This window comes from Radiomyces spectabilis (genome assembly GCF_025331425.1).
Source record: "Radiomyces spectabilis strain NRRL 2753 chromosome Unknown BYT42scaffold_15, whole genome shotgun sequence".
Taxonomy (NCBI): domain Eukaryota; kingdom Fungi; phylum Mucoromycota; class Mucoromycetes; order Mucorales; family Radiomycetaceae; genus Radiomyces; species Radiomyces spectabilis.
In genome coordinates, this window is record NW_026251940.1 from 356193 (window position 1) to 369675 (window position 13483).

The 13483-nt window shown below is 43.2% G+C and overlaps 6 protein-coding genes across 6 annotated transcripts; 2 read left to right on the forward strand and 4 right to left on the reverse strand.

Moving 5' to 3' along the window:
• Positions 1-2645: 2645 nt before the first annotated feature.
• Positions 2646-4040, forward strand: BYT42DRAFT_617997 (uncharacterized protein; the record flags this gene model as incomplete). Its single annotated transcript, XM_051572234.1, has 3 exons — positions 2646-2762; positions 2832-2997; positions 3082-4040. The coding sequence occupies 3 exons, from the start codon at positions 2646-2648 to the stop codon at positions 4038-4040; spliced, it is 1242 nt and encodes a 413-aa protein (XP_051419093.1).
• A 157-nt stretch (positions 4041-4197) lies between these two features.
• On the reverse strand, positions 4198-4838 carry BYT42DRAFT_608266 (uncharacterized protein; the record flags this gene model as incomplete). The annotated part of the gene is made up of 4 exons (XM_051571198.1): positions 4723-4838; positions 4606-4651; positions 4437-4535; positions 4198-4373 (listed from the first exon to the last, which is right to left on the reverse strand). The coding sequence occupies exons 1-4, from the start codon at positions 4804-4806 to the stop codon at positions 4198-4200; spliced, it is 405 nt and encodes a 134-aa protein (XP_051419094.1). The 5' UTR covers positions 4807-4838.
• Positions 4839-4845: 7 nt separating this feature from the next.
• BYT42DRAFT_131682 (uncharacterized protein) lies at positions 4846-8053 on the forward strand. The gene is made up of 14 exons (XM_051562200.1): positions 4846-4854; positions 4946-4953; positions 5031-5285; positions 5347-5841; positions 5916-6059; positions 6126-6169; positions 6232-6369; positions 6445-6745; positions 6820-6938; positions 7002-7063; positions 7133-7242; positions 7313-7439; positions 7501-7662; positions 7726-8053. Exons 3-14 carry the CDS (start codon positions 5199-5201, stop codon positions 7911-7913), a joined length of 1977 nt encoding a protein of 658 aa, XP_051419095.1. The 5' UTR covers positions 4846-4854; positions 4946-4953; positions 5031-5198; the 3' UTR covers positions 7914-8053.
• Positions 8054-8197: 144 nt separating this feature from the next.
• On the reverse strand, positions 8198-11329 carry BYT42DRAFT_131806 (uncharacterized protein). The gene is made up of 10 exons (XM_051562202.1): positions 11028-11329; positions 10811-10947; positions 10573-10725; positions 10355-10504; positions 10209-10287; positions 9560-10139; positions 9337-9491; positions 8704-9262; positions 8412-8638; positions 8198-8356 (listed from the first exon to the last, which is right to left on the reverse strand). Exons 1-9 carry the CDS (start codon positions 11214-11216, stop codon positions 8481-8483), a joined length of 2160 nt encoding a protein of 719 aa, XP_051419096.1. The 5' UTR covers positions 11217-11329; the 3' UTR covers positions 8198-8356; positions 8412-8480.
• On the reverse strand, positions 11153-11899 carry BYT42DRAFT_586787 (uncharacterized protein). The gene has a single exon (XM_051570093.1). The coding sequence runs from the start codon at positions 11663-11665 to the stop codon at positions 11444-11446; it is 222 nt and encodes a 73-aa protein (XP_051419097.1). The 5' UTR covers positions 11666-11899; the 3' UTR covers positions 11153-11443.
• A 483-nt stretch (positions 11900-12382) lies between these two features.
• On the reverse strand, positions 12383-13382 carry BYT42DRAFT_131942 (uncharacterized protein). Its single transcript, XM_051562203.1, has 2 exons — positions 12951-13382; positions 12383-12876 (listed from the first exon to the last, which is right to left on the reverse strand). The coding sequence occupies exons 1-2, from the start codon at positions 13321-13323 to the stop codon at positions 12554-12556; spliced, it is 696 nt and encodes a 231-aa protein (XP_051419098.1). The 5' UTR covers positions 13324-13382; the 3' UTR covers positions 12383-12553.
• Positions 13383-13483: the final 101 nt, after the last annotated feature.

Below are 13483 nucleotides of genomic sequence, written 5' to 3' on the forward strand. Positions count from 1 at the left end.
ATCTCCCTGCTTCCTTTGTCTCGCTCTGCTTCCTGCCCGCCATACTGGCCTGCTCTCCTGACTCTTCTCTGGCATATTGAGTGTCTTTGTAACCCTGATGGGGACTATAGTTCCGAACCTGATCCAGGTGTACTTTGGTTACCTGCTCCCTCCCTTCCTGCTGAACCGGGTTAAGTTGGTTACTGTACTGCTCCCTTCCCACTGTCACAACATTTAACACAGCTGCAGATTGGACTGTATCGGCCTCTTTTCCCTTACTAGGCTAGCTACTATTCCTTTTCCCCTCCCTTTTTCCTCTTTTCGGCTCTCTGAGGTTTTTCAGTATACTTGCCCTCCTCCCGATGATACACACAAGGACGCATACGCCCCATAACGCAAAGCTGAGTCCTTTAATAAAATTAAATCTTTCACCTGAGCTACATCCCCTTCTGCTTATTTCCATAAGTTGGAAGTTTATTTTGTGCTAATAAAAAATGTCATGGGCATTTTCTCCATGGATCCGTTGGAATCCCTATTCCATCCCTTTGTATATTGTGCATCCATCTGGGAATAATAGGTATACTTAAATTCAGGAATGGATGGGTTGAGTTAATAGTCATTACAACCTTTTTTTGTATTTGTAGTCGGGCGGATGTTCTAGTTGCAGCAGGTGGTTAAAAGTTCGGGCCGGAATTTAGTGTTCGGGGTCTTTATGCTTAACAAGCCATACACCCGCTGTGCAATGGATGCCGTCTGCCACCGGAGGCCGCCCTCTTACATTGAGCGACTTCCGTCAGACAAAAAGCCTAACGCATACACGGCATAACCTGGGCGAGAACTCTTGACGAACTTTGGTATATTAATGACAACCTTATGGCATACGTTGCAACGTGATTTGTTTCTGAACACGCGCAGGGCAGCACTGATTGACCCCCTCAGTTCCATCCCGCCCAGGCTATGATAGATCTAGAAAGATGTGTGGGTATGTTGGGTATTTTTTTAAAAAAAAAAGTGTTAGTAAGCTCTTTGATTAATTCAAATTTTCGTCTCGGTATTTTACCTTTGTTATTTGAGTTTGCAATAGTCATTGATCGCTTGACATGACTTGAATTATATGACATTGAAATTTTTTTTTTGAATTAGTATACGTTCATTACATCTTAGCAAAGGAAAAGAAAATTGGACTTGCCTTGAACCAAATGGTGTACCGGAAGAAAAAAAAGATGAATATAGACCGCCAAGTAAGTGTTATGCACTGATTACGGGAGGATCAGTGCAAGCTAGACAAGGACAAGGCAAGACAAGAAAAGGAATAAATCAGGAACAAGAAACAAGAACGAAATTGGAACAAGAATAGAAACAGGAAAAGAACTGAGACAAGGACAAGACAAGATGGAGAACAAGATAGTATGAGAGAATACACAATTCTTGACTGAGGTTTATTTCAAGAGAAGAGATCGGATATTTATACTAAAGGATCAGATACAGAACAGACAACGATAATAAAATAATTAAATGAAATGCAGAGCATAACATGAGGTAAAGTATAGCTCAGCAAAAGGAGAGGACAATGGTAGAGAGGAATATGGAGACCAAGGAAAGGGATATGCGCATGGACCAGCACGGCAACAGTGGAGAGCGTGCTTGGGCCAATAATACACATGGTCGTGCATTATGGCCATGACAACGTGTACTCGGGAATGGTCATGACAGTAAGCTTCTTCGATGCGGAAATAAAATTGCTTCCAGGGACAGTTAAGCGATGGATCGGTGGTGTCAGCTTGAGCAGGCAAAAAATATTGACGTGGCCAGAAGTGACGGTAACTTCGATTTGGATTCCAGATATCGAGAGTCCCCCGAATAAAAAGAAAGAAAAACAAATAAAGTACATATTGATAAAAAAAAACAATGGTCGCGTCAGTAAAAACCTCCTAAAAAATCCTGTGGGAAAAAAAGAAGAAAAAACTGCGAAAAGAATATGTACATGAAATATAAAATACAAAATACAAAATACAAACTATGAATTACAAAATACAATAATCGGGAAGACATCTCGATACCATATCATGAGAAGCAATCCAAAGGAGAGGAACACGCAACTAGTTATGCCAATTGTTGTCATCTGACACCGAACAGCATCCTTCACCTTATCACCCACTTCTCATCGGCTTTCCCAAATTGTGTTTGAAGTTTATTTGAAGACTATGCTAGCTTATTTTGATATATTTAACTAAAATTCAATATTTTAGTTTGTCGCGTAGAGTAAATTTTTTCGGTTTCTGCAAAGTGCCATCCATAAAAAATGACAACCATGCAGGCTCACATTAGTCCTTTATTTCAAAGGTCATCCATATATTATCAGGTAATAGAAAAGGCACCCCTTTATATTCATCGGCTACCTTAGGAATTTTATGTACTTGGGTGACTGAAGATTAGCTTCAGTTTTGTGTTATTGAGGCATTTTTTTATACATATTTATTTTTTCGCGCATTGTCCATTGTTGGTTTTGGCGGTCAATCAATATGCCTTGTTTCGGCAAAAGCGGCACGGAGTTACAATAAATTTGGGATTTTTCATGTGTTGGAAGTTTGCTCACTCTTTCTCCTCTTTCCCCTTCCATACCCATTTTCTTACCTGCTTTGGGTTTATTGTTTCTTTTAAGCAGTATGAGCCACACGGATAAAACACGCCTCGTCATTGTTGGCGGAGGAGCGGCGGGCGTTCTGCTCGCCATGAAACTGGTCTCGGAAAAGTCACTAAGTATCACCCTTATCGATGGCAAGGTAAGCATAATGTCTTGAACATTTGTGGAGAGAGAGATACCTTCATATCATGGGCCCTGATTTGGCCAGACCTTTTACGAATATACCCCTGCACTATGCTCAGTGTTGTACGAACCTACGGATGAAATGTTTCGACAACACTTTGACGCTGTTACTGTGCCGTATGAAAACCTGTTACCGCCTCTAGGAATCGAGTTTAAGCTGGGAATTGTTCGCGATATACAGCATGATGAAGGTACATTTCACACAGTTATTTTGCATAAAAAAAAGAGAGCCGCTGATTGTCAGAGTCATTAATTGAAAAAATCACCTTGCATAGTATTATTGCAAGATCAGTCGAGTATACCGTATGACTATGCTGTCATTTGCACTGGATCAAGCTATCAAGAACCGTGGAAAATCAAGAGTAATGGTCATGAAATCGTGCAGTTGGAAGACCGACTTCGTTACCTCACAGAACAACGGCAGCGCTACCAGGACGCTGAACGCATTCTGTGCATTGGTGGGGGACCCGTTGGTGTGGAATTGGTGGCCGAAATCGCCAATCGATCTCCCGAGAAACAAGTGAGTCTCGTCAGTGCCACGGATCAAGTGCTCAGTGGCAGTCCCGGAAAGATGAGCTACTATGCGCAAAAAATATTACATCATTATGAACAGATCCAACTCATCACGGGGGAAATGGCGGAACCGGTGGACAATGGCAATAGTTCACGGCAGTGCTACATGACGAAAAAATCAGGCACCCGGATCGAAGCGGATCTTGTGTACATGGCCACAGGGATCCAGCCCAATACGGCCTTTTTGAAGGAGTCACACGGAGACTGGTTAAATGACAAGGGCCATATTCAAGTCGACAGTTATCTTCGCGTGAATCACACCGCCAATCTCTTTGCCATAGGCGATGCCAATGCGCTTGACGAACCCAAAATGTTTTACACCGCCCACATGCAAGCCATCCATTGTGCTCACAACCTCCAACGTCTTTTACAAAAACAGCCGCTGCGCGAATACAAGGGATCACGCAAAGCCATGATCACCTCCATGGGCCCCGATTACGGGTTAGCTTACGTCTCGGCAGGCGTGCTTCTTCGAGGCTGGCCATTCACTACTAACAAAGGAAGTAAACTGGCGGCATTGGAAAAACATGCTATCGAACGTATTACGATGAATGACTGGCATCTCAAGAAACCAGTGAATGATATGCTGTATTATGCGCACGAAAAGGGCCACTTCATGTCCCGTGTTCTTATGCTAATATCCATGGGAAAAATTCAATAATAAAGCGGGAGGATGAATTCTGTATGTACAATCTTTTTTTCTTTTTCTTTAAAGGGATCACTTTTTTGGAAAGAAAAAAAAGTGCAGGTATTCTTTTATACGAATCTATCATTTTGAAATAAACATGTTAATCTCTCGAGCCATTAGACCTGCCATCTCATTTTTGTACTTGCCTGAAGTTATCGCTCTGAACGTAATAGTTACTTGCTTGGTTTTCATCGGGCATCAGGATGAATGTCTGTGAGAATGGCTTTTTGATGGGATGATCGCCGTATTTCACCGATCCGGTTACATTGATAAGAATGCCACATGCACCTTGCGCATTCAACGTAGCTAATAATTACCGCAATCAATATCCAAATAACCATCCCTGTCAGTTTTTTTCCACGTTTTTACCTGCAATGGGCTGACAGTCATACACATCAATTTCGTGATGCGATACAGGCAGGCGCGCCAAGAACTCTGAATACTGATGTGCTCCGGAAAAAGCATTGCCTAAATCAAAAAATATAAAGCGTCCATCAATGTGCCATTTCGTCGATTGAATCTCTTTTTCGATATTTACCATTCCACAGGATGGCCGAGTTGTCTCGGTACAGATTACCGAGCATCTACGCATAGACGTCACTTTTTAGACGCTGTTCGCCGCAGTACTTTTTTTTCTGGTCGCAAGTAGACTTACATTACGTTGTTTGTCATAATTCTCGTAGAATAAACGAACAAATTGCTCGGTGCTTTTTTCTGCAATGCTAACCACAACGTCCATGTTCTTTTGGTGGGTCTTGATGGAAGAGAAACAGGAGAGCTTGCCACAGTGAGTGGGTGAAGGACTGTTTATTGATTTTTTCCTTGCCGCAGTTATGGCCAATCACATTCACGCTTTTTTTTTTTTCCCTTTGTTCCAGCCTCAACGGTATTTGCCTTTCATCGCAATAATGATATCAGCAATGGACCTGCAACGGCAATATATATAACATATATTGAATTTAGTTCAATTTGGCTTGACGGTGCTGCAGTGGACGGAGGGTTGGAGTGGACAGTCCCTGCTGATTCGCAAATAAAAGCTACCAGCATTGGAGGGTTTCCGGGGTTTGAATCCGAAAGGGAAGCTTATTTCCTGGTGCAACGCAGGAACTATGAAATCGACCCGTTTCTGCCATGTTAGTTATGCGACAGAATAGTCCTGTGAAGATAAAACCAGTATTTAAAGAAAAGTTTATTGTCATTACTGAATCTCTCTTCAAAGTAAATTGAGTACTCACGGCGGGCTTCTGGTTCTTTGAATCGCTAATATGAGTTTCACTAGAGAGCGACACCGTATGATGAAGCAACCGACAGTGCAACGTTTTGGGATGCCTATCTCATATTAGACGTCAATTCCGACTACCTCACTCAACTGATTCACAGCATGTCCGAAGAATCCTTGTTAAACGTCCGTCACAACAGCAATCTTCTTTTCTCCGCCTGTGTGGAACGTCTAAATTGTCGAGACGAATCGAATGCGAGCGAACGTACACGTCAAATCCACTCGTTGCAGTTACTTTCCACGTTATTGAAAAGTTTATTTGCGAAAAAACGTCTAAGCTACTTTAACATCATCAATCTACTGACGGGACTCGACAAGGCGGACGTACAACTGAATGCCCTCGTGAAGACGCTGGACAGTTTGATAAAGCAACCGACCACGCGAGCTCACGCGCTGGTCTTGGCCTTGGTGCTATCGGCCGGAAACAACAACGTAAACAATAATAGCCTTAACAGCTACTTTATGAATCACGATCTCTCCCGCACCCTGTTTGAGGTAACCGTGTCCTGAAAGGGGAAGAAAAAAGAGTTCACCAACACCAAAAGACATTGACTTGCGCGCAAGTTTAGGTTATTGCAGATCAAGACATGACCGAGACCCAGACAAGGCACGCCGTCATGCTACTGGGAATGCTTTCAAATTACAATAAATACGAATCGCGCAATCCATATCTCACTGCACTGTCAAGAATCAATGATGCAAACGTATTAAAGGTATTGGCTCACTCAACTCACCTTTCCATTCCTTTGTAACATCACTGACTGAACATGATTTCTAAGAGACTAGTATCCTTATTTAAAAATTTGTTCTCCACGTTGATTAGGTCAGTTTGTGCAAAAAACTAATGGGGATGGATGATACAAAGCTTAACACAGTCTTGTGTAGCCGCTTCTGTCTTGTTGTTAGAGACGATAATACGACGTTGACAAAATCTGTCGTTACTTATATGACCAGTTGGTTTTCTACGACTTCATCACCTGATCTCACCGATATCGAAGCTCTGAACGAAGAAATTGGATCCATGTAAAAGTCATGGTATTAAATCCCTGTTTGGACAATGGCTCTTAAATTTTTTTTTTTTTTTTTTTGACTCTGTAGGATTAGCCCTCCCCTGTCCGCATTGCTTTTACCGTTTTATGATCTCATGAATACGAATTCACACTTTATGATGGTCTATACAAGCTACAGCACTTCAAAAGACACAAAGGAAAACGACGAGACGCCGATCGCCGTGCTCTTATCTTTTGTGTCCTACCTTGTCCAATATAATCGGAGCGAGCATTCAGCCGCCTATACCAAACTCATGTTTCTGGTGCTCCTACGGTTAACGGAAGATGACACCTTTCTGTCGTTCATGGCACGCGACGACACGCATGCAATCGTACGATTGTGCCGGCAGGTATGGAAATAGATACCTTGGGTGTAAAGAGTACCCATTTATTTTAAACATGTTTCGCTTTCTGCTTTTCAAAGCGACAACCTCCCTTACCGCGGATGAAAAAACCTCGATCGCTGTTGTGTGTAATTTTGGATGACGCGTTGCTATACACGAAGCATAATCTTCGGAAAAAGCTCGACTTGCCCACTTACAGGTAATGGAGCCAATAGCCCAAGCGGTTTGGTTCACGCGGTAACCGCCAGCTTTTTCCTTCTAGGTTGGCATTCCTTGTAATTCATCGCATTCTTTGTTTCCTATCAAAACGCCAAATCCGGCTTGGTAAAATCCAACTGTTTCAAATCATTGATCAAGGATGAGCTCACTGAAAACCCCATTCGTGGGCTGTAGCTTATCACTGGTCGGAATTATGGTCGAGCTTAACGGCGATTCTGCATTTTATTGTCATGCAATGGGACGATCTCATCTTATTGGAGCGTTTTGATACGTTCTTGTATTCGGTAAGTGGCCTCGTCTGCGGAGGAAAAAAATGATGTATTCCTTTTCCCACTCATATCATTCGCGTTCTAGTTTGTCAGCATATTCAATATTAGTGTGGCTCAAGGAGAGACATTTTTGCCCGATACCAAGGCATACGATGCTCTCTTTTACGAACTCATTCGTGCTTCCGATGATATGATGGCATTGTCCCAAGGCGGTAAGCCCACTTTGCTGAGGTGACGGCTGACATTCGCTCTTGCTAACGCACCTCGTGTTAGTGAGCCGAACGATGATGAACAAAACACGAGAAGATCGCTCGCCTGTCCTGTCTTTTACCGATTTCTCCAACTTGAGAATGATTTGCAACCATTTCAAGCCAGCTCTGGATGAATGGCAAACGACCCACAACGTGAAGTATCCCAGCCCCGAACAAGTGATAGGTAAAACAAAACTTGTACAGACTAATTCTTTTCTCCAAAGGGTTTGCTCACATCGAAATCTAGGAATCATTCATGATAATTACGGAACATTGGAGTTGGCACCCATGGGGAAACTTGACAGTGTGGGTGGATACAAAGAAGCTCCGGCTGAAATGGGATTCTTACGTCATATGCTGCGCATTGCAGTGGAGGATTACTGCGGTCATCTTTCCCCGTCAGAGAGCCGCAGCATGTATCATCCAGTATCATAAAATACATCTTTTTTTTTTTGGATATATTACGACTAAGCGAATGCAAGACATCGCCCCATGAAGGAAGCATAATAGTGATGGTGAAAAAAAATGGACGCGCAATTAATGTAGACATAAATAAGTAAAATGTGTAAAAATACAGGTAAAAAAAGATGACACAGCTTGGTTCATTACATGGTGGAACAGGAGTTTAGCCCTTGTACGGAGGATTGACCAGGGCAAATCCTCTACAGTCACTGTGAGAACTCTATCATGATATGATCTGTTACTAGTCAACGGTTACCTTTCTTTATCCGAATCACGATTCAGTTTACTGAGCAGCGAGTTAATATCGGGTCGAGCGTCTTTCGGTCGTTTCGCCAGGCTGTTGGTCAACGCAATGCTTTGAAGTGAATCGGAATCCGCAGCACTTTCGGCGGTTTCATTCGCTAACAATTGTGCGGCTACCATGCCGTGTCAGTCATTGTATATTTTTGTAGCCCATGCATTCCGTCTTACCAAGTGCTTCTTTGAGCGTTTCAACTTTGACAGTCGGCTTCTTCTCTTGAGGCACACGCTACATGATCATCAAGAAAAATAAATGAGTGTCTGTCCATGGAAGATTACACACCACGTCCATGCCCGAGTCCTTACATCCGTGCTCAACCACGGTGTGGTGGCCAATTTTGGTTTCAGATCTTCTACACTCGGAGACGTACAAATACGGAAAGCGTGATCGCCATTCGCTGAGGAAGAAAATACATCAAGGTATGAGCAGCTGCGATATATGATTTGAGATCGATAATTTTACCTCCTAATTTGGCGCCCCACTCTATGTACAGTTTGCTTTCGAGATCCAAACCGTGACGATCGCTACGATCACGGAACTGACTGTCTTTCGATAGGGCATCCACAACCACATGTCGATCAATGAATTTGTCCACGGGTGTATCGTTTTGCTTTTCGCGAGCTTCCAGTTCCTTGGCATCCGTCGATTGCTCGCTCGCTGCAAGCTCGAAATATTGATTCGCTTGGACTCGTTCTTCTTTCAGTTTATCGGTATAGTCACAGAGACTTTCCAAGTGATACGAGTGACCAACCATGGAGAGCCATTCAAGTGTGATGGTGGCCACGGCTCTTTCCTGTGCCGGAGAGCCCAGGCTGTGTTCCTTAATCAAATCCTGAAGCTTGAAAATCAAGGGAACGCATTGGATAATGCCGTCAATCTTAAATCGATGAACAATAGCACAAAGCAAATCATAGGCTGCATAAACTTCCTCAAATTCGCAATCCGGCAATTCCACCCATTCCACGATCAACTGCTGCAGTGTATTCAGGAACATGGTATCCCCATGACAGTATAACAAATGCTGTAAGAGTAAACCAAGAGTAGGACGTCAGTTGACATTGCCCCTGTTAGTGTTACAGGTGAAGTTTTGCATACCTTGGAGGAGCTGTCCATGGAAGAAATTGAGCATCCGTGAGACAGTCGATAAGGGCCAGGAGAGTCGGTACGAATCTGGGGCGTTTCGGGTACTCTTTCCATTAACGAGGTCGATAGATACAGTGACAATGTACGTGCAAACATGAGACGGGTTTCTATCATTCCAACCGATGAATAAGTCGAGCAGTGTGAGAAATGTATCATCGTAGTGATTTTTTTTTACCTGCATATCTGTCCGTCAACAAACTCAAGGCTGGCGTCCATACATTGGCAGCGATAAAGTTGACGGCTGGTGGTAGCATGCTCATTTCCTCAGAAGACGTGGTATGACTGAGGGGGTCGGTATGTTTGGTGGTGCGGATGACGGCTTCGAGGCAACGAAGTACGATGTAACGGTAGGTCGCAATAGGTAATTGATCAATCACATCCAGGGTGGTGCTTGTCCGTAATTTGGCCACAAGGTAGCCGGCAATGTCATTCAGCTGATTTTGATAATAGGTTTGAGACGCGAGACCACCAATGCAGTTGATGACACCGGTATGCACCGTATATTCGTATTGATCCTGTTCCGATGCTTCCTCCGGCAATTGTTCGCGTGGAGACCGATCTCCCAACCACCACATCAACAATGAAAACAGAGTATTCAATACTTCGAGGACGGAGATACCGACCAACGCAAGGTTGGCATTCAAAACGTTATCAAGAATAGCGATCAGCGATGCAGATTTGGCATTGACGTGAGTTTTATCGAGTTGATCCAGTTGTTGAAGCATTTCCGACACCAATAAATACCGATATTGTGGCTGAGATCACGAAATGACAAAATGAGCAACAAATGAAACGATCATCCGATGGCAGCGGGAAGAATTTACCTGCAACGAATCCAAGATAAGCCGGGCAATGGAAGCAGCGAACTCGGATGGCCACCATAGATCGTTGTCATCAATGAATCTTTTTTTTTATCAACCATGGTAAGCAACAGGTTAAAGTGGGTGAATGGAAATCGAAGTATCCTTACTTGAACATGGTGGTGAGCGACATACGCACTGCGGCCCCATTGGTTTTATTGTAAAGGATAGACAGGGTTTGAGATGCCAAAAGATCAATGGACATTTGCTGTACATCGCCTTCGGCTACGGCAGAACGTCGAATATCCATGGAACCGTCGCTAAGTAAGAGTCGATGAGCATACAGGATCAAAGAGTCGAAAATGAGACGCCTAGAAGAAAAACCTACTTGGTTGACAGCTGTTGAATGGGTTCTTTGGATTGAGCGAGTGTGGCCACGACAGGTGGCAGGATGGTATTGAGTTGAGTTTTGATATCCGAAGCCTTTAATGCTGTAGACATGACGGCGGCTTGGATCGCGCGGTGACCAATGTATCGCATTCTAATGAGTGAAAATTAAATTTCGTATGAGTGGGGAGGTGTTCAAGGCAACCCAATAGGAGGGGGAAATCCTGGAATCCACCTACTTCAAGGCCACCGAGCGATCAGCATTGGTATAATTGCAAAATCCTGCGAATTTGTCCAGCAGTGATTCATAGTCCGCCGTAAACTCGGGGTCGACGCCCAGAGTCGCGCCCTCATGATGATCACAAAACACGATGTACTAAAACAGGAATTGAGCATTTTTTTTTTTAGATTGGCGTGACCCATTAGCAAATATGAGCAAGGAAAGAAATGACTAACCGTTTCGCAAGTGAGATCAATCAAGTCAATATCGCGTGTATTAAGAATCATGCTAAAGATGCGAACGACATATTTGGAAAATAAATTGAGGTCACGATGACATGTTTGAATAAGAGATTTGATAATAAGCAGCGATATCCGATTGTTCCTACAAAAATATATAAAAACAAATGAAAAATGGTGAGGCATTATGAATAAAAATACATATAACAAAAATAAAAAATAAAAACGCCATGGCGTAAAACAGAATAACTCCAAAAAAAAATCCAATGTGAAACAATAGGCAGCCAAGGCAGAATGACGATTCTGAATCGTGAATTTGGATGGCTGGGTAGGTAGAACAAGGGAGGGTAATAGTTATGGGAGAATAGGCAAATGGGACCAAAAGAGTCAATAAGGAAAGAAAAAAAGCGAGCTTACTGCTTTCGACCCTTGCGGATATCTTTGCGTACTTTCTTTTCCAGAAAGCTGCCTACTTTGGTGAGTTTGGCCGGTCGGGCACTGGCATAAAACATAAGGTAGCTCAATTCGGAGGAACGAGGACCTTTCTCGGTCTCGTTGGTAGGGTAACAGTTGAGGGTTAGGTTGGCATGTTTAACGTAGCGTATGCACCACACGGAACCGAAGCATTCGGACATGACGAAACGGGTGGCACAGATGGAATGGAGATGGAAAGTGAGCGAAATTTAGACAGATGGCAAAACCGTCTCAATCGGTTGTAAAGAATCGCGATCTAAAAGGAGAGGCAAGGGAAAGGGAAGCGAGAAAAAAAAAGAAGCAATGGGAGGCAGAATTTTACTGATGAACTCTGCACAAAGGGAACGAGGCAAACCAAAAAAAAATAGAAGAGGCGATTTCAAACAGAAACTTTGGTACATTTTCAGTAATCCCAGCGAAATTTTGGGTGTTGGTTTCACATTTTACGTTCGTGAAGCAAGGGAAAACCAAAAAAAAAAACCCCAATTTAAGCTCTTTTTAATTTTTAGCCGTTTAGCTCAATTCGAATCACACGACTTTACGTCTTCATCAAATCGAGACGGGATGGAAACGCATCGCCAGGCACATTGAAGAGCATGAAAAAACCTACATCATTCACATTGACTTAAAAAAGGTGCCATATGAATTGCAAGCATTCAATGTATAATCCGAGTCTTTCAAGGTCAGCAAACAGTGGAATTTCCTTTTTAGGCATCACTTGGAGGATGGCTCCTCAATAGTTACAGTCATTAGCGATACTATCGTTACAGTTGAACAGACGATTTTATGGTAGGTGATGGAATTTTTATGAATGAGCGACAGTTAGCATGATCAAGCAACACAAATCGCGCTCCTCATTTGTTTTGGCTTCACAGCTTTGAAAACTTGGGCAGGCAGGACTGGGGTTACCTATAAAACCTAATGACTCTTACACTAGAGCTGTCAACCAGTAAGAAAAAAAAGAAAAGCCTGTTTATTACGGTATGTTAGGTAGAGCGTTTGAAAGCCTGTAGATGACTCTGGCTTCAGAGTGGATGCTTTTCGCACTATCACTGTAAAAGAAGAAAAAGCAGGAAAACAAAGCCGCTAAAAAGAATCCCCCAGGAACCAGTAAAAGACGACGATAACGTGGCCGCATTTGTCTCTGAGAGGGTAAAATTGGCAATGGTGCCATTGCCTAGCTGGACCATGGAGCAATACGTTTGTTGCCGCAGAGGAGAATTGGTGTCATTTTCGTACTGTGTATAAGCAATCATGACGGTTCGTCCGGCAATCGTATTCACATTGCCAGGATTAAGCGCCATGTTCGTACTGTTCACCGTAACGAGAGGCGTCAACACAGTCAACCGGCTGTCCGAAAGTGATATGGAACCTAACATCTCATCTTATTTAAAAAGACCGTGGTACTTTTACATGCAATGTGTGTCGTAGTAGTTGATAGGTTACCAGAGAGTGTTTCCACAGTGTTGCAACGGTCTGTTTTGAATCCGCCGTTTTGACACGGATTGAGTGGGATGGAAGATAGACATTGCTGGCTATTTTTAAAAGCGCATTGCTGTGTTGTGTTATTGAGCAAAGGCGGCAATCCAACCACCCATGAAAGGCACACACCGTTCATCCAGTAAGCGGTGAGATTCGGATCCAGAAAAATAGTATACGATAAGTGATCGTTGAACTGCGTAAAGATAAAACTCATGGTCATGCTGTTCTCTAATCGAATTCTGGCTATGCCTCCAGGGAGAGTCGAAGGGTCCGTCGCATTCTGTGTTACAGTGGTTTGAAAGTAAATAGCAAGCAGGAAAAGAGACGATAATCGCATGCCGAACGAGGAAAAAAAAACGTTTGCAATCGATGGAAAGAAGCGGTGACTCTGTCCAATATTTCAGGTCACTTCATTGTTTCCAAAAAAATGTTTGTCCCACAGCCAGCCGATGCAGTTTCTAAAATGATCGGCCTCACCAGATTTGGATAGGTTCAAA